The following is a 22916-nucleotide window of genomic DNA, read 5'->3' on the forward strand; positions in this document are numbered from 1 at the left end:
GGTTCAGTAGTTTTCGAGTCTATAGGGAATAGACAGACAGGTTGACAAACATCCATTTATACATAGATGAACATAAGAAAAATTAACCATAAAATGTGATTTGAACGTTGCTTATGTGCTTCGATGACATCAAAAGTGATTTTCATTTCTTTTCTTCTAAAGTTTTTTTTTGGAGTAATGTTTTGATGTGCAAGAAAATTCTGAAATGCTAAGATAATATTTGAAGATTAGTTCAACAATTAGATCAGAATCAATCAGAAGAGTAAAAATCGAACACAACAGCGCAACTGCAACGTTGATATGAAGTCGCAAATGCCATAAAGATTGTAAAACGACTAAAATCGAAACATAAAAAAAGTTAAATTTTACTTACTATCAATATTTTCTTCAAATTTAGCTATGAATCAATAGATTCAAAAAATTCAGTCGCACCTGTCGTTTACCTACCTGTTTCAATCCGTGGAATCGTTTATTATGTACACACGTTGTTTACCTGGGTGTAGGCCGTGTACCTGTGTTGTTTGTTTTATGAATCGGACCTTTCTGGTTGGGAGAGAACAAGAAGAGAACCATTGCATTGCATTGGCGTGTTGTAGATTTAAAGGCTCGAACGGGAGAGAAACTCGATGCGAGCTTTTCAACAAACAATTCTACTACGACAGGTAAACGCGCTCAGGCGTGATCGAGATGATGATGATGGTGCCTTCGCGTATGTGAGTTCACAATCAGCCACCTAGCTGTGGTCCAGCTTCAAGTGATCTAACGATCAGTCCCGAAACCGGAGGTGATTTTTCAATTATTCCAGTAGTGAAAATTCCGGCCTTGACTTAAGAGTGATTGATCGAACATCGATAGTTTATTTTCCGAAGCAAAAAGTTAAGATTAAAACCTGTGAAATTGTTAAAGCTTGGCTATAGAGAGACAAATATAATCAAAGTGTGAAGCTGAAGTGACCAAAAAAAACAGTATCATTTTTTTGCAAACGTGAAACGGAGTTGACTGGCGATGAGTCATCGCAGTTTCCCGAAAATTATGCTCGGAATCACCTCTTGAAGATTAAGACTACCGAAAGGCATACGGCCAAGGGTTTTTTCCCCTTATATCATCGCCCTGTGGGGAATGATCGTGCATTCCGGTAGTTTGTGGTTGATCCAAAACCTGTTCTGATGCAGCGTGTTTCATTACCTACGCCTCAAGTCTGGACAGATTGTTCGGCCATTCTTAACTTGTGACTTTGAGCGGAACATCGATTCGTGATGATTTGAGCTGGCAGTTTTTGAGTGAAATCTGATTCCATAAAACGTTGTTGTTAAGCTAGTGCTAATTAAGATAAAAAAAATCAACACAAATTACAATTATAATGGCGAACGTGATAAGAATACCGACAGTTTTGTCAATGGCGCTGGTCATATTGACATTTGCATCACTGGTATCTTCGGAAGGAGAATCGTGCCACGATAACAAACCCTGTGGAGATGATGAGTTCTGTAACGAGCACGATTATAGTTGCGGTCATTGCAGTGAAATTTGTGTGACCGGTGCCCAGAGTAAAGATTGTGAGAAGAAATGCAAAGGTAATGTGTAATGTCATCGAGTAAATATCTAACATTTCATTCCAGATACGTTGTGCTAAGTGTGAACGTGAAAGAATGTCTACACTTATTAACCTACTTCGAGAATTTCCTGCTTGGAAGCGAGTAAATAAGATCTCGGTTGGAAGATTGTGCACTTTTACTCTCATCAATTACAGTTTTTAAAGTTGTTGAAATATTCAATTGCAATTGCAACTCTGGTTTTGATGTTAAAATTAATTCTCGGGAAATACTAACTAAAATTTAATTGGGTTATTAAAGGATAATTTAATGTCCGAATTATTATTTTTTTTTTTGTACGTTTTATTAAATGAGGGATTAACCTTCTGTTTTCACCCTCCAAAAGTTTTGTTTTTACACTTTAGATCTCACTAAAAAGGTTACACTGTTTTAAAAATTGTATCACTTTCTTCTCCTTGGATCGAATGTTTTCAAGTTTTTCCGCTAGGCTGCCTTCCGGCAGCATTTGTCTTCTGTCGTTGTATTTCAAGCACTCCATAATTATGTGCTTTACCGTCAGTTGAACACCACACGCGTCGCATACTGGTGTTTCCGTTCCTTCCATCAGATGTTTGTGGGTCAACCTGCTGTGACCGTTTCTTAACCTGGTAAGGACCTTCTGCTCTTTCTTGTTGTTCCTATCCTTCCATTTTTCCGTTGTCGATTTTATTTCTCGTAGTTTTATGTTCCGCTGATTGTTCCAGTTCCGTTCGTGTTGCAGTTTCAACATTCTCTTGATCCACTTTAGCGCGTCCGCTTTTGGAATATTTATAGCGTATCTACCTTCATTTCTTCCTAAGTTCGCAAGTCGATCAGCCTCTTCGTTGCCCTGAATACCAACGTGACTTGGAATCCAGACCATCGTAACGTTTTTCAGATTTTTTTGATAGATGATGTTTTGGATGATCGGATGCTTGGTTCCAGATTCTAAAGCCGTTAGCACATGTCCGAATTATAATTTTTATTTCAGTAAGCATTTTTCAGTAATCACCACAACAATAAATACAAGTCCGATGAATGCTCACTCCAGAAAAAACTTTATGACATAAATGAATTTTTGTCTCTCAACTTGAAACTTGTATAGGACACATTTAACGTCGTCGTCGTCGACAACATTTAACTTCGTCCGTTTGTGAACCAAAAACTTTCAAATTCGTTTATCATTTTTATTACTAAAGTCAAATAAAATCAACAGCAATTGGATATTTTTTTAATAATAGGACATACATACGTTGAACGGTTTTGAATATTCAATTTGAAAAAAAGTATTCATTTTCAACAAATTTATCCTTCCAGAGCTGTTCGCAAAATTTTAAAATATTCGTTTCGGAGAAATTTTACTTGTAGTTTGTTGTTATTCCCGTGGCGGCAAATTAAGACCGATTTTGATGATATTAGATTCTTGGGTAGATTATTTAATCTAGTTTCTAAAAGTTTCAAAATAAACACGGTGTATTTATAGAAGATGTTTAAAAGAAAAAAAAACAGTAACTTTATTTCAGAAATACAAAATTAAGCCTTTTCTGAATTATTTTCAGGCAAAATTAAAATATTTGGTCGGTGGGTTCCCATACGTTTTTTTTTTCAAGATTTGCAGTCCATATTTATAATTTTATATCTGTTAAATTATTCCGTTACAATGGAAAAGTAATTTATTGCTTTACAAATTTGTTTTTTTTTTATTCAAGTTTTTGTCATTTTGAAACAATAAAAAATGTTAAAGTTGGAAAGATTAGTGATTTAGATTTTTTGATAAACTTATTTTTACGTGGAAATATTGGACAATTTTTTTTTGGAATATTTTTTCATGATTGGTGAATTAAACTAAAATTTTCTTTCAGATGTGTATATCATTGAAAACTTTTTCTGGTTAAATGATACTTTTGGATACATGAATAACAACAGTCCAACACCCTTTAATCGGTTTCCAACGAAATATTAAAAATATCAATTTAAAATTTCTGTTTCTCATATTGAAAGTAAACATTTTCTATCATTCATTCACCCTTCATTTTTGCTTAAGAATTGAAGTACTGTTGATATTTTTTAATAAATGTTCAACAAAAAGATAAAAAACGATCTTTATTTCAGAAGAAATTTTAGTTTCTTTATTAATATTTTATTTTAATCTTTATTCCAGAAGAAATTTTGATTTCATCGACGGATTGAGACCAGATTTATGCATTTTATTTGTTTTTTGTTTTCATGGATTTCTATGGCCAATTCAAACCAATGATTTCTTGTGGTTTTACCATAGAAATGCATTTTTGGGGAAAAAAAATTCAAATTTATCACAGATATACACAGCGAGAAAAATTCGTGTAAATTTAAATTGAAAACGATGCACAAAAACGGAACATCAATTTTGATGTAAAATTCTATTACGGTGTATTTTTTCGAGGATGTAATTTTTGAGGCGTGGAAATTTAGATCGAAATCAATGCACGATATTGGATCACAAAAGCCGTCGTGTAAAAATAAACAGGGATGAAAATTTTAAAATTTATTACCGTAAATAACGAATTTTTTTCTAAATATTAAAGTTTTTGCTTTTGTCTTGAATAAATACGCCGCATGTATCATTTTTAATTCACATTTATTTCCAAAACTGAACATAAAAAACCATTCGGAAAGCGTCAGGCTGGAATTGTTGTTGCATCCGATGATTCCCAGCACGGGGATGTTTTTCGAATGAGCATGATCAGCATCCTTGAATGGTTCCGGAAATCATATTTTTTCGGTCAGCATCCTGCACACTTGAATTGTTCTGACAAAAGTTTCTCCGTATAATCACTGGCCGGATATCAGCCGCTGCGAAAAATCTGACCTAATAGTGATTTTTCTATTTTATTCTTTGAATTGTACAGACACGAATGCCATGTAAATGGTAAAATGTCTATAATAAAAATAATAATAATAATAATTCTTTGAATAAAATGGAAGAATTACAGTGCGCAGCAGGGTTACTAAAATTGGACAAGAAAATAATGAAAATTAAACGTTTAATAAAATTCAAGGCTCATAGCGATCATTGTATCAAAAGAAAGTAACCTGCAAAATTTCGGCTAGATTAAACTGCTGAAGCGATTTGTATTGAGTCTAAAGTGCGAATGAGATTATTAAACATCTTACTCAGGAGAAGTATAAAAACTGATTTCTCATCAAAAATTGTTTTTAGCGGATCGTTAATTTTTAAACACTCATTATCTTATTCTTTTCAAAGCTTAAATAAGGCAAACGATTCTTCCTCAGATCGCATCAGGATAAGCGTTACCACAAAAAAAGTTAAGTGGTTCCTACAGGGTGACAAAAAAGTCCGGTCACACTTTTTTGGGGTCGCCTGTAGCCTACACGTTGCATCTCTCTGGTGCCATCTATATGTCAATTGAAAGGGCTAACTTCGCTGCCCAAAGTGGCAGAGTTTCGTTTCTGTGCAGTTTGTTTACATTGAGTTGTGTGTGAGCCAAGGCAGAGTTAAGAACAGCTGTTATCGCTGCTCGGTTGTTGGCGCGCACATGACGAGATTATTTTTCGGACGAGAAGCTGTTCGTTTTGGAGCAAACAGTCATTCGCCAAAATGATAGAGTTTGGAGTGTGATCCTCCAGCAAGGTCCTGCGGACAAGCTTAACGTTTCCCGGTTCCAAAATAAGACGTCAGTGATGGTTTGGGGAGCCATTTGCAAGAGATCTAAACTGCCTCTTATTTTTATCGATAAAGGGGTCAAAATCAACGCATCTTACTACCTGGACACGGTTTTGAAGAAAAATGATCTGCCTCATGCTGAACTATTGTTTGAAGACGATAACTACTGCTTCCAGCAAGATGGCGCCCCATCCCACACCGCAAAGGTTGTTCAGGCGTGATGTGAGGAAAACTTGACCGATTTAATTTCGAAGAATGAATGGCCTCCGTCGTCTCCAGATCTGAATCCACTGGATTATTTCGTGTGAGGATACATCATGTCGAAGCTTAAAGACTATAAAATAACAAATTTGGAGCAATTCAAGCGATTTGTCACGAAAATCTGGGTCGAGTTGCCAATGGAGTACTTGCGCGGCCGCTTGCGACGACTTTCCGAGACGTCTGGAGTTGGTTCGATCAGAGAAAGCTGGTGTAATTCCGAGATATCGTCTGTAAAGTATCTTCATGAGTTACTTAATAAATCTTTGAAAGCCAGATTCAGATTTTCTTCTTATTTTTTGAAATATTGAGATTTTCCTGTGTGACCGGACTTTTTGTCACCCTGTAGTATTAACTGATTTTCTCAATCATTCATTTTTTTTTTAATTCAAATGGATTTACATATGGATTCATATAACTCCAGATAATTCTAATAATTCCAGATAATTCTAATAATTCCAAATAATCTGATCCCTCAGACTGCTGGCAGGATTTGCCGATTTTTTACTTTAAGGATTAGTAGTTATTTTTAAGCAATTTTTTATGTTTAAATAGCTCTGTAACTAATTTTAAAGATTTAGAAATTTTTTCAAAGTTTTTGATGACAGTGTTTAGTTTCAAAATATTGAAAGCAAAAACTAAATGAACATAAAAACGATGTTAAAACCAAAAAAATAGGAGGAACCGGACTCGCACAACATAGTATCGAGTACGGTCATGTTTTTGATTTTAAAAATACCAACATTTTGGAAAAAGTTTCGAAATACAACACCAGAATCTGTGCAGAAATGTTTCACATTAAAATAAGAGGCGACAACGACGTTGTTTACAAACAGAAAGATTTAATCAATTTCAAATCAGCATACAACTCCATTTTACCAACGATCAAGACACTGCACTGACAGATCAATGTAAACATAACATCAAAAACAAACAACAGACAGCGAATAATAGTACGACGATCGCTAGATAAAGTAAGATAATTAGCTCTTGTTAAATGGAAAATTATACAATAAATAAATTTAATTTTAAGGTCCACTGACGAGGAGCGAAACGCCAAAAGTAGCTCGAAACGTTTGGACCAACTGCAAGTATTTTCGTTTTAATTTTCGCCGAAAAAAGTCGATGGAAACAACAAACAATTCATCGTGGCGATTAACCAGTAATCAAAGAATTACAGAATGGAAAGAATTGACGGATAGATAATGCAGATGCTTATTAGAAGAAAATTTGTAGGTGTTGAAATATAGCCAATAGCATATTTTCACGGAAAGCTTCAAAGGTGCATTTCAACACCTGCAGTATGCTAAAAAAGTTTATCTACCCCCAGCTAAAAACAAGATTTATTCCAAAAACCCCTACGGAAAATTAAAACACAGTTAATTGTTGTTCAGTTTATTATTGTTTATGTTTAAACAAAGTCAATTCATTCAAGTTCCAAATAAAAATAATATTCTGTTGCATTTGAGATATAATGCTAAAAAAAAAAGATTAAAAATAACGCAAATAAGTTTATCCACCCCTCTGGCTCACCTAGCTTTAGTACTTCGTGTAACCTCCTTTGGCTTCAATAACTGCTTGACAACGTCGTGGCATCGATTCAACAAGCTTAGCAGTTGTTTTCGGGGTGATTTTTTCCCATTCAGTTGAGATTACCTGCCGCAATTGCTGGATGCTTGTTGGTTTTTGCTCCTGAAGCTTAATTTTCAAAATTGACCAGAGATGCTCGATCGGATTAAGGTCGGGAGACTGTGCTGGCCACTCCATAACCTTGATACGCTTTTCTTTGTACCATTGCGAAACCAGCTTCAAGGTGTGTTTCGGATCTCCGTCTTGTTGGAACGTATATCTGCGCCCCAACTTTAGCTTTTGTGCAGACGCTGGTAGATTCTGCTACAAAATATTCAAATAAACCACCTTGGTCATGATTCCATCAATGAATTCATGTTCTCCAACGCCGGATGTAGCCATAGATCCCCACACCATGACTCTACCTGCAAATTAAAATCAAAGTTATGCTCAGTTGGCTGAAAAATCAATGTATGTTAAGTAACGCACCACCACCATGCATGATTGTAGGGCGCAAACACTCCTTTTTCAAACTTTCTCCGGTTCACGGCCATTTTTTTGTGATACCATCTGACCGAAATAGCATTACTTTCGACTCATCTTACTAAATCACCTTATTCCAGTCATCACTGGTCCATGAAATGTGGTCCAGGGCCCACTTCAATGTTTTTTTTTTGATATTTTTTGCGGACAACCATGGCTTCTTAAGTGGTACTCTGCCCTTAAGACCTTTCTTATGAAGACGATTTCGCACGGATTGTGATGTCAGTTGAATGAAAAATTCGCTTTAAATCTGTTTCGCAATTTTCGGAGCTGATAGTCCCCGGTCCAGCTCTACCTTCTTCACGATTGCTCTGTCAATTCGGCCTGTAGTGTTTGAAGGACGCCCCGATCGCTTAGCTAGTGAGATTGAACCACGCTGTTTGTACACCTGAACAATCCTAGCAACCTTATCTTTATTAAGCTGGATATCGGCAATATTACGGTAGCTTTTGCCGGTTTTGTGATGTTTTACAATCAAAATTCGGATGCCGATCGGAATTTGTGCTTTTTTGCGCATTTTACAACCAATTACTTCCAATTTTGAACACGAAACGAAAACTTCAAGAGCGCTAAATGCTAGAGCTAGACATAATGTTTACATTCAAGAAAGCTGCAGGCTATACGCTCAAACTTTGTAAAACACACTTAAATCGTAGTATCCATTTGAGGGTGGATATACTTTTTTGGGAATTTTTTATCCTTTTTCATAATTTATCGCATAAAACCTCGAGAAAAGATATAAACGCCGTATTTTCAAAGGTAATATAATAAATAAACATAAAATGATAAATTGTGGTGGAACATTCATGAAATCAACTTGATTTTCACCAGAAAAACATTACAATTGTAAATTTGTGAGGTGGGTGGATAAAGTTTTTTGCATACTGTATAAATTCTCTTCTAATAATCATCTGCTTTATCTATCCGTCATTTCTTTCCAATCTGTAATTCTTCTATCAAGAAACTTCCATCATAACGTTCACCGCAATGCCATTAAACTAGCATATCATGAGATCCTATGTGTGTGTGTTCGTTTAAATTTGTTATACACTAATATTAAGTAATTAATTACATTACGTTAATGTGGGACCGTCCCTCAGGTGCAGAGGGTGTTGTGGTTGGAAACAACGAGACAATCCGATTTTCTCTGACCAGGTCCAAAGACTTACCTGCGGTAGCTTCCCGTTAAAAGGTGGCACGTCTGTTGAGCGAAACGATGAACGACGAAGTGGCTAGTTGAATGGCTGGTGCGAGTGAGGATGGGATGGGGAGAGAACTGGAGATATGCATGAAATGCTGGCAAATCGTGTTGCCAGTTTAAACTGTTAGGAATGTTCGATAATGGAAGATGTTTTGTTATAATTCCTCATCACAGGTATCCCACATCTTCCCTTTCCTCCCGAAAAAAGAAAAGGAAAAAAAAAGGGGGGAAACATAATTCTTTTTTTTCTACTCGCCGATGCTCATCATAAAACTCTCATTAGTTCGATTTCATTAAAATAAACATAAATTGTATCTAACAACTACTTTTATTTCCTGTGCTCAAACTGCAATCTGAGTATTTAATATTGGTTTGTTTCAGTATCTCAGTTTAACGTGTCAGTGGGTTTTAGTTAACTCAAAATTAGATTAAAATTAACAGCTAATGGGTAACTTTATTTAATCGTGTATCTTTCCAACTTTGTTTGTTTATGTTGACATGAAGATTAATACAGATTGTGTAGGAAAGATATCACCGCTGAAGTGGCCAAATTCACTCCGGAAGGCTTAAAAACAGGAAACAAAACAACATAAATATGGTAATGTTTATCTATAACATGTAATTAATCATACCTTTTTCGTTTTAGCTGCTGTGTGGCGGAAAATTGACTACGTTCGTTTGCCTCCTGTTCGCAGATTCGTACGTAGTCTTGCAGGTGGGTTGAATTTTCTTTTCGCGCGATGGCCTGTCCTGTACAGGAGTTTCATTTGTCGATCTTGGCGCCGATTGACAAGGAAAAGGTACCTGATTGAATACCTTCCACTCATGAACCCTACGAGTGTGAATAACGTTGCGCTTCAAGGTTTGACCTGTCTCGTCGCTAAGCAGCAGATCACCATTTCTTTCCTCTAATACCGTGTATCTTTTAGGATCGAATCGGCTCTCGCCTTTGGCTCGCATCATCCTTTCGAGTATGACTATATCCCCAGGCTTGACTGAACAAATTTTTGAGCCACGACGTGCATCCTCAGTATGTTTTCCCTGGAGTTTAGAATTGCGATCCCTTTCGTCAAGTTGCTTGTCCTCAAATTCAGATTTTCCCGGGCACATAAGTGGCAACCGTCTCCTTATTCGTCTACCAGATAAAACTTCTTCAGGAGGAAGTTTTGTAACTTTGTGCTCTGCGGCATTGTGCGCCTGTACCGCGTTTCGTATCTCTTCTGTATAAGATGTTCCTTTGCTAATTGCCGCTGCCATCGCTCGATTGATTATTTTCATATACCCCTCGACGAGCCCATTCTGTTGTGGGTGGTAAGGCGTCGAGTATATGCAAATGATGCCTCGCTGGGAACAATAATCCCGGTACTCAGCCCCATTGAACGGGGGTCCGTTATCGCTTTTTACATTTTGGGGATAGCCTTCTCTATCGAAAATTTCATCGAGGATCTTTTTGGTGTGATCAAAACTGGTTGATTGTACTGGTTTTGCGATTAGATATCTAGAGCGATAGTCAACGATTACTAGTATTGAAATTCCACCAAACTTTATGTAGGGGCCATTGAAATCAATAGCTATACCTGTTCGGTTTCTTGTTTTGCGGGTACAATTGTATCGTCCTCTACGGCATCGACTCGACTAGATGGACAAACCTCCACAAAATGACCGAATTTCTTGCATCTTATACACTTTCTCGTGAGGGCTGGGCTTCGGTGATTAGGTGACTTGTTGTAGTTACAATTCGGACAACGTTGAAACTGCCGTCTTAAGCGTTGATCATTGTTGTTTCGGAATCGCTTAGAAGATGAATTTCGGAACCGTTCCTTGTAGCTACGTTTTAGTTCATCGCGCCTGGTTGGTTCATAGCTTCTTTGTTCCACTCGGGAGATGCTTGTGGAAGGACCTGCTCCAACATTACTAGCTTCTGCTCTAGTTCCGATTTGAACTATCTGGGTCGTGGTGTAGCCAAGGTTTCTTGCTGAAATAGCTAGGTCCCTATTCAGCATACCTGCGATTAGCTGGGACCTAACAAACTTATACTGGTCATCTTGGCTATATCCGCATAGTCGCACCTTTTCCACAAGCCTCGAATGAAACGATACTATCGATTCGTCCAAGCTCTGCTTCATAGCTTGGAAGGACTCGTGCTCTGCCGCTGGGTCAGTCATAGAAACGAGGTGTGTTTCTATGTTTTTCACTAAGACATTATACGAGTCAGGTGCCTCGAAATCCGGCATTAAGTTGAAGGCGTTTATTATTCTTTGTAACTGCTCACTCAGAGAAAGGAATAACAACTTCGCCAACTGAGAAGGACTTCGAGCGTTACTGAGCGAAGCTACTATTTAAAAATTTTGAATGAAGCGACGCCATACCTCCCATAGCCGACCGGTTGGCACATCTTCTGGGAACTTTTGGACATGTCCCCAACGAATGCCCTGTGATGGGTCAAAAGCGGATGAGGAAGGTAATGGCTCGAGTTCATTATTGCCGGTCGGGCTGACTTTAGTTGGCATATCAGGCTGTGTTTCTGGTTGGGCTACGGGAAGGGTTTGATCCTCTCTGTGGTATGTCGCCAAAAAGGCATTCAGCATTCGACCGAACGTTTCTATTTGTTCCATCCTGTTGCCGGAAGATGTACTTGGAGGTGCAGTACTGGTATCGCCAATCTGCGAGCATTCGGTTAAAGGCGTGCTCTTTCCATAGTTTTCTTGGATAGGCTTCTGGATTGAATTCGTTGATGGTTCTGGGTTTGTCGATTCTCTGATTCTAAAAAATGATATTAGTCATATAACTTATTCCAATTAAAATTTTACAATATCCTACGGTGAATTCGAACATCCGGAACTGTTGAATGTTTCAACTTCGGAGTCGTAGCTGCTCTCATCTGTGTCGCTCCAGTTGATACGAACGAAACGTCCAGGCTTCGGCATCTTGAATTTCTGTCTGTAAGTAGACTAAACAACCAAATGTTCAGGTAAATCTCAATCAAGTTTTGATAAGTGCTTTTCAATAATTGATTGCTTCTTTTTTTTTTTTTACAACCTCTAAATTCGAAGTAAAGACATCGGTATCAGCCGAGCTATGGGTACTTTATACCGGTATCCGCCGGTTTTCGATCCACAATCGGTATACGCCAAACTGTGGAAAATTTGTGTACCGGTATCCGCCGGATTTTGGTCCGCAGTCGGTATCAGCCGAACTGCGAAAAATTTGTATACCGGTATCCGCCGGTTTTTCGTCCGCAGTCGGTATCAGCCGAACTGCGGAAAATTTATATACCGGTATCCGCCGGTTTTTGGCCCGCTGTCGGTATCAGCCGAACTGCGGAAAATTTATATACCGGTATCCGCCGGTTTTTGGTCCGCAGTCGGTATCAGCCGAACTGCGGAAGATTTATATACCGGTATCCGCCGGTTTTTGGTCCGCAGTCGGTATCAGCCAAACTGTGGAAGATTTGTATACCGGTATCCACCGGTTTTTGGTCCGCAGTCGGTATCAGCCGAACTGCGGAAAATTTATATACCGGTATCCGCCGGTTTTTGGTCCGCAGTCGGTATCAGCCGAACTGCGGAAGATTTGTATACCGGTATCCGCCGGTTTTTGGTCCGCAGTCGGTATCAGCCGAACTGCGGAAAATTTTTATACCGGTATCCGCCGGTTTTTGGTCCGCAGTCGGTATCAGCCGAACTGCGGAAAATTTTTATACCGGTATCCGCTGGTTTTTTTGGGCCTAGTTCGGTTTCCGCCAAACTTTGGCAAGATTACCAGTAAGGTAAATATCTGATATCAGTCGGATTCAATGGAATCAATCGGATTGTCTCGTCATTTGGGGTTTGTTTAATTTTCCTTGATGGCCGCCATTTTGGGAAACGCATTTGTCGGCGTCTTGCGTCTCGATTTTTCAGAACTAAGGGGAATCATCATTATGATACCCGGTCCTGTCACGGTCGCCAAAATGTGGGACCGTTCCTGAGGTGCAGAGGGTGTTGTGGTTGGAAACAACGAGACAATCCGATTTTCTCTGACCAGGTCCAAAGACTTACCTGCGGTAGCTTCCCGTTAAAAGGTGGCACGTCTGTTGAGCGAAACGATGAACGACGAAGTGGCTAGTTGAATGGCTGGTGCGAGTGAGGATGGGATGGGGAGAGAACTGGAGATATGCATGAAATGCTGGCAAATCGTGTTGCCAGTTTAAACTGTTAGGAATGTTCGATAATGGAACATGATTTGTTATAATTCCTCATCACAGGTATCCCACAGTTAATACTTTTGTGATGTTTGATTTCTTTTTTTGCAGATTACTTAATCATTCAGAGAATTGCCGTTCTGGAAAACAATCTGTACACAACGATCATCATCTTTGCGGTTATCCTCGTCATTCTGGTCCTGATGGTGGCCATCATCGTTGTCCGATGGTGTCGCAAAAATGGGTACTGCTCCATGTCTACGCTGAAACGGTTCACCGGAGTCAACGATAAACTTCCTCCACCGACGATGGAGTATACCCACGAAAATCCTAACACCAAAAGTCCCAAGCTCAGCGCACGCATCAATCCAAATAACAGCGGAAGCACTCTCCCTCCGACCCCACATGACAGTGGCATCGGAAGTAGTCCAACGGCAGTGACCACCATTTCCGGTGCGGACTTTCCCGGCTACATGGGTATGGACAGGACTTCGATGCGTACGCTCAGCACACCACTTAGTAGGACCAGCTATCCGGCGGAAGATTGGCGAGAGAATCACTGTTACGATAATGGGGGCTTGGCAGTGACGCCCATGGAAAACACTTACGAATATGTCGAAGCTAATATGAATCAACGGATGCATCAAAGGATATGAGATCGGATTAAGTCGGGGTCGACGACGTATCTTTGAAAATGTTGGAACTTAATTCCTCAATGCAAAAGTGAGACTACTATCTGCTGATTTTCTTCAACTTCTGTCCTCCCAGGTGATTATTTCAATCTAGATCTCTAAACTTTACAGTTGATGAAAGCAATGCAATGCAATTGAGGAATACTTACTTAAAGTGTGTAGAGGTAGAACTTAATTATTTTAAGCCACATCATTGACACTTTTAATCAATTCCTCACGAATCAATCATCACAGTGCAATGAAAGTATGAAAATTCAAACCAGTGAGTTCAATTCATGAGATATGAATTTTAGCATGTTAAAACATATCATTCGTTTTGATAGGTGTGATAAAGTTATTTGAAATGGATGAGAAGTGAGATTCACGACACACATCAAGTATTCTAGTTATCAAAATAGTTTTATTTTCAGTAGAGATTGGTGTTACATCCGTATTTGGATCGCGATATTATAATTAAAATTCGAATTTAATTCAACAAATTATAATCGCGTGTTTATTTGTACTCTGGCAAATACAACTTAAACCATGTTGGTCCATCTAATGAATGTAGACAATATTACACTCTTCTCTTTCTCTTGTTAACATATTAATCTTCATACCTCAACGGCCGTCGGATTTGGCGCCTAGGTCTTCCAGAGTATAAAATTCAGTCTTATTCCGCCAAGGGAACAAATCACTTTTTCTCCCAGGTCAGGTTCCGTCGCAAACAGGTACTAGACTTCTCCATCAGATTCGTCGCTTCCAGATTCCTCCTCGGTAAACCGATTTTCCACCTGACGTACGTTGTGGTCACTGGAAAATCTCCCGGACTCCGATATCTTGGTTTTACAGCGTTCACTTGTGTGGCCTTTTCTTCCACACTTTCTGCATTTCTTGAGCCGAGCCGGACAATGAGGAGCTTTTGCGAAATGACCAGTGTTTCCGCAGCGGGAACATTTAGCATCGTTTGGCTGGCTGCCTATTTTGTTGACATCGGAGCAGCTGGTTACTGGGTTCAAGTTCTTGCGATGCTTCCAAAGAACGACCCAATTCAACAGTTTCAGCCAGGGTCATTTCCTGTTTCGTAAAAATTTTGAACCGCAGATCGTCGGATATACCTTTCTCGAAGATTTGCTTCTTTATTTCGTCGTCCAGGTGGTCACCATACTCGCAAAGGTTACAATGCTCGCGCAGACGAAGGACACATTTTTCAATTGATTCGTCCGGCAGCTGTTCGATATTGCGGAACTTATGGCGCTCTAGTGGCAGGCATTTCATCGGCAGGAAATAATTATCGAGTAACTATAATGCCACTGTGTACTACTGTGTAGTGATCCGATCCTTCAGGAATTTCAGGTTCAGCATCACCTCGCAAGCAGTAATAAATGTCCTGTACTTGCGATCCGCCATAATGCAGCAGATAAGACCTTTTCCGGCTGGGCAAAGCTACGTTGTTGACATCCAAAAAGATTTCCAAGGAACGTTTCCACTTTTTCCATCTAGCAGAGACGGTAGCTGTGTCTCCGGTATCAAACGGAGGAAGACTTTGATGCAATGGATCCATTTTTCGCAGATTATAACCACACATTTTGTGGTTGCACTAACGCGGTTTTCCCAACAACTTTTACGTTCGAATTTAATCCAATCGATTACGAATAACTTCCCCGGTTTTTTGGCCCTCGTCGCCAATGTTACATCCGTATAAGGATCGCGATATTATAATTAAACTCGAATTTAATTCAACAAAATAAAATCGCGTGTTTATTTGTACTCTGGCAAATACAACTTAAACCATGTTGGTCCATCTAATGAATGTAGACAATATAACAATTGGCTATTTAATAAGAAAAGTTAGGAATGATATATTCTTAGTAAAACCTTTTAAAGGGTCATACAGTCAAAATTTGGTCAAGGGAAAACGCTTGTAAATCGGTGAAATCGTTTATTCAAAAAATCAAATTAAATTTCTTTTTCAAGTTCAATTGGTATAAAATTCAGGAAAAATATTTAGTTAGGCTTCCGCTTTTCCAAATCCGAATTGCCAGGCCTTACGCTTAACCCCTGCCATCAGACTTTGTACAGCCACATTGTCCACCTTCTTCGCCGCAGAAAGCCAATTTGCCTTGAACTGGTGCTCGTCCTTAGCAGTTTTTTGGTCTTGTTTAGGTTCCGTTTGACAATAGCCCAGTATTTCTCAATTGGGCGGAGCTCTGGCGTGTTGGGAGGGTTCTTGTCCATGGCCTTTTTACCGTAATGGCAAGATGCCAAATCCGGCTAAAACAATACGGAACAACCATGTTTCTTCAGGAACGGCAGCACACTTATTCAAACACTCTTTCACGTAAATTTCTTGGTTGACAGTCCCGGAAGCTATGCAAATGCTGCTTTTCAAGCCACAGGTACAGATGGCTTGCCGAACCAGATATTTCTTCGCGAACTTTGACAGTTTCATGTGCTTGAAAATATCTGCTACCTTTCCCCTTCCTTTTGCCGTATAAAACTCCTGTCCCGGAAGCTGCTTGTAGTCGGCTTTGACGTAGGTTTCGTCATCCATTACCACACAGTCAAACTTCGTCAGCATCGTCGTGTACAGCCTCCGGGATCGCGCTTTGGCCGTCGTATTTTGTTTATCATCGCGATTTGGATTCACTACCTTCTTGAAAGTCGATAGTCCCGCTCGTTTTTTGGCTCGATGCACGGTTGTAGACGATACACCCAGCTTATTTGCGGCATCTCGGAGAGAGAGTTTAGGGTTTCGCTTGAAACTACCGGCAACTCTCTTTGACGTCTCAGCGGCTTCCGGTTTTCGATTTCCCCCCGATCCAGACTTCCTGGCTGTCAACAAACGTTCCCCAAACACTTTAATTACATTTGAAACGGTTGATTTGGCAACTTTTAGCGATTTGGCCAGCTTTGCGCGCAAGTAGCTTGGATTTTCGCGATGCGCGAAAATCTTTTTCCTTGGCATTTTGACAACTGAAGAGTGAATTCCAAAATCAAAATAGGAGCAACATTCTACACACACACACACCTTAAAAATGAGGGGTGTTCAGGTTTTTTAAATGCAAAATTGAAAGAAATACGTCAAGTTGATATTGACCAAATTTTGACCGTATCAACCCTTTAGGGATGGTATCGCATTTCAAAAAAACTATGAAAACTGGAGCTCATAATACACAGACTTTTAGGATGAACTTCGAACAACAATTCACAACACAAATAAAGGGTGTCCACGATGAAATTGCCGCACACACACAATTGATTAGTAAGATTCGAGTTTTCATCCGATTGCCATCAGATGAAATTAATTTTCAGGCATTGAAAAATGGCTTTTAAACTACATTTTACCATTTTACTCGTATTTTATTAACAGTCCATATGCAAATGCCCACACCTTGGCTTATGGCTTGGCCCAGCCATAAGATTCTGCATGTAAATCAATGGTTTTTTGCATGTAAACCCATACTTTCTTCAGTTCCTTGACTGTCTTCACTACCTTAGGTCGTTTAAGAAGGTTCGAAGCTCAGCCTTCGTTTTGGCCTCTTTGAAAAACTTCGGCTTAGGTGCAGCTTCTTAGCCACATCCCGAACGGAGGCGTTCGGGTTTCGGTTTAAGGCCCCAACTACGCGGTTGTGTTTTTTTTTTGTTGTACGGAATACTTTTTCCTGCACTTCTGGGCTTTCGATCGGTGGTCAATCGTTCCTCGAACCACTTAATCACTCGCGACACCGTGGAATTCACGATTTTCAACGTTTTAGCGATTGAACGATGCGAGAGATCCTTATCCTCGCGATGAATGTGCAAGATTTTATCACCCATGAGCTGTTCTTTCGGCTCTATTTCCGCGAGTCTCGATCACAGGACTTTAAAACTTGCAGGATGTAAACAATGCACTATGAACTAAATTCACCCAAATTTTCATTAAATTTTGTTTAGAGATTCCTCATCCAAAGACCAAGTAATAAAAAATAAATAAATAAATAAATAATTAGTGTGGCAATTTCATCGTGGGCACCCTTTAAGCTGTTTAAACGTCATTTCCAGATTAAGCGGAAGTGCTGTATCAAAATCGTGCTTAGACTTAGTGAAATACTCTATAGTGAACATTGAAGTGATAATTTCAGTTTTAAAATAGTAGTGATTCTATTCTTCTATATACGAAAAATGTTTTTTTTTATTTATGAAAGATAAACGTAGAAGCCCTAAAGCGATTCTATCTTTCTCACCTAATGTACATATGTACGTTGTTTAACGAAGTTTGTATTTCGGTTTCCTTAAAGGCAGGTTTTTCGATATGTTTTATAAAAGTAACAAACGTTTGTAATTGGTAATATAATTTCAGTTAAAAGTAAATGAAAAGCATTACTATTATAAGTTGAAAATCGTTTTAATGTATTCATCATTCAAACCTTAAGTACTACTGAGTAAAATGCTTCCTATCATACGTTTAGTCAAACGAAACACACACCTTTTTCGACTAAGGTGTTTGACCTTTCACTCTACAACCTTTCGCACGCGAATCTCGTTCCGGACACTTATTCTAGCTTAAGTTTATTGATGTGGCACCAATCGCTGGATGGCAAATTTAAGTTTCTTTTCAGTTCAAATCTTCTGATGTTAATAGAATTCAAAGGCATGCCGGTATAGTATTAAAATGAAGTACGGCCCACAAAAGGCACTGGTCGAAAAAAAAAATCGTTTTAAATGACGTAGCAGAAGGAGCTTAGTTAGCTTAAGTAAGTAATTTATGAACTCTGTACAATAGAAAGTCGAAATTGGCTAAACGTGTATTCTTTCTACCGAGAAATGTCCCTACACCCAATACTGATTTCGTCGCAGCAGCGGATTCGCTTTCTGCTGCTGCGAAGCTAGAAGTGGCTGCTGTTGTTGCTGTTGCTGTAGATGCTGTTGTTGCGAAGCTAGAACCGGTTGCTGTAGTAGCTGCTGGTGTTGTTGTGCATTCTGATGGGCGATCGTAGAGTAACCCACATCGGGCCCAACATCGCATGACGAGCTCCACTGGTCTGCTTCGTCTCCGTAGGGATAGTTGAGATTGTTCTGGTGCTGCAGCAGATCATCGTTCATGTCCAGCATGTCTTCTTCGCTCTCCGAGTCTAGCTGAAAGTTGTCCAAGCCAATGGGGATGACCTTGCAATGGGGTATACTGCTGATGATGGGCAGTGGAGTTGAAGCATTTGTCACCGGGAGAGATTCGTTTTCCGATGGTGTGTACATGCGATTGTTCAGGGTCATGAAGTCTGGTGGTCTTGGGAGAGACGGTGGATGATCTTTATCTGGATGATCTTTATGGGAGCGGCTTGATCGGCATCTAAGAGCAATGATGATCAGAATAAGAATAACGATTACGGCAGCTGCTGCACAGGCAGCTATCAGATAATCCCATGGTAAGGCGCTATCGGCTGTAACGATGTCTACATCATTGCTCCCGTTAGAGTTTCTCGAGGGAGAGTATATCTCGATCGGTACCGTACCTTGTCCAGGCTGCGCAGTCTTCGTGGATAGAACGTATTCAAAGTTATCATTTATTGATTGGAACTCCTGGCTGAACTTCCTCGCAACGTAGTAAATCACCCCGCTTTTCAATTCTTTGTAGGTGAATGTTGTAATATCTTTGTCACTCGGCTGTTCGATGTAATCTACACCAGAACTTCGAACGATTTTGCGTAATCTTCCATACTTTGGCTTCCGGGTAATCGTTATCTTGGGATTGTATCGATTCAGCTTCAACTGAGCTGGATTATCAAAAATGAAGGTAGAGCTCAAACGACTTCGCTCTCCTGGTGTTATCGTTACCGGATTAATTATGATAAATGGTTGCACGATCATGTTCACATCAACCAAACAAGCCGAGGTTGTATCCGGAATGAAAGCATCCAGCTGGAAAGTATCATTTGAACGAGTCGTATCGGTTTGCATATAGCTAATCTTACCATCATCTAGCTGTCGCTGAGTGAATTTCGTCACAGGTTTGTTGTTCGCTATGAGGATTCCACCCAAAGGATTCTTGGTTATGTTATAAACAATACGAGTCTTCTGAACATTGGTCTCAACTGATACGTGTTTCGGCTCAAGTACACCCAAAGTGGTTCCCTGTTGAACCAAAATCGGTTGGTTGTTAAACCCAGGTAGTATCGTGATCGGCAGGACCTTGATGTTAAATATCTGATAGGCTGGTTTGAACTTTCCATCCGATACTTTAAAATAAAACGTCGTTGATTGAGGGTTCCCGGAATGCGTATAGATTATACGGTTCTCATTGATATCTGCTTGAGAAAACTGATTTCCATAAGTTATGATGTCCTGCGGATAACCTTCATCTGATATTTTAAGCAAAACGCCCAAATTGGGACCACTGATTACATCATAAATTATATCTTTAGGATCTGTATCAGCGTCTTCGGTGAGCAAATGTGTCGAAGTTATGGTTTGATTTTCTCCCTCAATAACCGAAATGTGCGGCGAAGCCGTAACCAAATGGAACGGTTGATCATTCACTGGATTGATCGTAACGGGGATCGTTATATTGCACAAAAACAAATGACCCGGTACCAGATAAACTGCCAACGCTATCTTATCTTCAACACTATCGGAATGGTCATGTTTGTAGAATACTTTATTGCTGTAGAAGTCGTTCAACGAAAACCGATTCAAATCCGCGGCAGATTCATCCAGTTCAACCAATCCATGGGCAGGATCATAAACCTCAATGTAAAGCTCCGGATTCTGGATCCCTGCTCTCGTTTCCAAATATTCCAAAATTTTCGACAAATCAAGCTTAATCGGTGCCGATTCGCCTTCATCGAGTGTTATTCTTGGAACGGGCAAGAATCTTAACAAACCTCCCGAAGAAACTGACACATCAATATTGAATATTTGATCCACCAAACTGTTCGAGAGCGGAGCAGTCACATCGAAGTAGAATGAGTCATTCGTTTTAAGTTCCACCATGGCGTGAGTGTGCTCGTAGAATATCCTTCCATTTTCCACGTCATGCTGGCGAAACTCGGTTATCTCGGTGTTATAACCAAACTCCAGGTGTTCGTAAATCAATCGTCCCAGCTGGGGTGGAACTGTGACCACATACTTAACTTCGCGATCGTCATCCGAACACTTGTAGAACAGTTGATCCGGCAGGATTTGCTTTCGCGTTAGGGGAAAAACGTGAAGAACTTCATTCCTAACCAGCTCCAATGTTACCGGATTGGTGACGATGTGCAGCACCTGTTCGGTGGTGTTGTGGATTCCATCACTCACGTAGAACGCTATTTTTCCGTTCTGATTGCTGCTGTCGTGAATGAAGTATACCAGGTTTTGGTTGATATTTTCCTGGGTGAAGGTATGAATCTTTCTGTTGTAGCTGTCCTTCAATGCCAAATAACCGCCTGTCATCTGGGTGATGTAGAACGTTAGGTTCTCTGGGAAGGTATCATAGTCTTGGACCACTGCAAAAAAAAAATTTAAAAAAAACCGTCAGTACATTGCTTTCAAAGGAAGTTTCTTTAAGGAACCAGTCTACCAAAAAAAGGATAAATTCAGTAAGTATCAGAAGTGCTGGGAGATTTCTGTGCAAAATGAGATTATCAAACCACCTGTGAGAAATCCCTTAACTCAATTTCTCAGATGAAATCACTAGAGATAGGTACCGTAATTCGGGGTAATATTGATCACTTTTTTTATATATATTTCGATTATTTTTTCTGTTAAGGGGAATGCGGCATGTTTCATAATTTTAAAACCAGTACTGGACTGCTATGAACGTAAAACATGGATGAAGAAAAATGTTAGACCTCTTTAAATTTGATTTAAAAATCGTTTTCGTCTCTGTTCTGAATTTGATGCTTTGGGGTGACATTGATCAGTCTCAATTTTGACGGTCTCAATGAGTTTTCTTGATCATATAGGGTGTAAAACACCTTCATAATATTTAAAAATGCTAGTTTTTCAATTTAACCTTGATTTTTAACGCTTTATTTTGAAAATATTTATAATCGATAAAATAACTATGATGCTGCCTACATTTAGGGACAAAAATAATTATAATTGCTAAATAGTTTGAGCTTCAAAATACAAATGAAATTTAAACTTCACACATTCCCTAGGCCCTCCCACTATTTCCATTCTCATTTTTTCTTCAAAGTTGACGATTTGATAGGGTTCCAATCCATTTGTCCAATACGGGCTTACTCTTGGAAAATGTCCTTATTTTCTCAAGTATTTCCGGTTTTCAGCATGCATACCACAGACGACTTTGCCAATCCAACAACTACTTTTTCGTGCTCAACATCAGCTTGTACCCCGTCTTTTTAAGAATCACGCGTCTGGTTCCAGCCATCAAAGTCGCCCCGCTCCTGTGTATGGACCTGGTCTAGGGATCTCCCAAGCTCCTTTATCAGGTGAGTTTAATGGCTATAGAGCGACGTTCTCCCCTGATGATTTCTCTTCTCGCAGCACTCACGTGGAACAATTCGATTCCATCGCTTGCATCCGAGAATCGAGCGCCGAAAGAGACACCTATGCCAGAACCTCGACGCAGGCTGACGGATGTACCTACTACCAACTGCTCCTCTAGAACGCACAGAACGCACTGTGCATCTGGCTTCCACCCTTTCCCGCCGTCAATTTACAATATACTACCAGAACGTCCAAGGTATGAGAACGAAAACGCACGACTTCTATCTCAGCGCGGCTGCTTGCGATTACGACATTATCGTTCTAACGAAAACTTGGTTATGCCCTGAGGTTCTTAATTTCGAGCTCACTCCGCACTATTCAGTATTTCGATGTGACCGTAACATTCAAACTAGTTCCTTTCTTCGGATTGGAGGTGTGCTAATTGCTGTAAACTCGTCTTTGCATTGTTCATCGTTCACACTGAGTGATTCCAGTCCCTAGGAACAAGTGGCTGTCACTTTGAAACTCCTGGAGTTCACGATTTATCTTTGTGATATCTACATACGGCCTTCTTCTCCTGCTGAAGTTTACTCTTTGCACGCTTCGGCTGTTCAGCAGATTTGCAATCTTTCTTCTGAAAACGACACAATCGTTGTTCTGGGGGACTATAATCTACCGGGATTTGTTTGGGTTTATGACGAGGAACTAACCTGTTATATACCCACCAATGCATCGACCGAAGCAGAGTCAACATTCACCGAAACGATGTTGGTTACTGGACTTAGTCAAGTTAATTCTCTACGGAACGCAAATGACCGTAATCTTGATCTCGCTTTCGTTAGTG

General features: G+C 39.7%; 2 protein-coding genes across 2 annotated transcripts in view; one reads left to right on the plus strand and one right to left on the minus strand.

Annotated features, from left to right (window-relative positions):
• Positions 1–848: 848 nt before the first annotated feature.
• LOC129759744 (protein grindelwald-like) lies at positions 849–18438 on the plus strand. The gene is made up of 2 exons (XM_055757264.1): positions 849–1574; positions 13101–18438. The coding sequence occupies exons 1-2, from the start codon at positions 1361–1363 to the stop codon at positions 13643–13645; spliced, it is 759 nt and encodes a 252-aa protein (XP_055613239.1). The 5' UTR covers positions 849–1360; the 3' UTR covers positions 13646–18438.
• LOC129759743 (chondroitin sulfate proteoglycan 4-like) overlaps positions 18076–22916 on the minus strand; it is a 49511-nt gene continuing 44670 nt past the window's right edge. The window contains exon 10 of the mRNA XM_055757263.1: positions 18076–21123. Coding sequence (XP_055613238.1) covers positions 18473–21123 — 2651 coding nt within the window. The 3' untranslated portion in view covers positions 18076–18472. The remainder of the gene's footprint in view (positions 21124–22916) is intronic.

Source organism: Uranotaenia lowii, unplaced genomic scaffold (genome assembly GCF_029784155.1).
Source record: "Uranotaenia lowii strain MFRU-FL unplaced genomic scaffold, ASM2978415v1 HiC_scaffold_26, whole genome shotgun sequence".
Lineage (NCBI taxonomy): Eukaryota > Metazoa > Arthropoda > Insecta > Diptera > Culicidae > Uranotaenia > Uranotaenia lowii.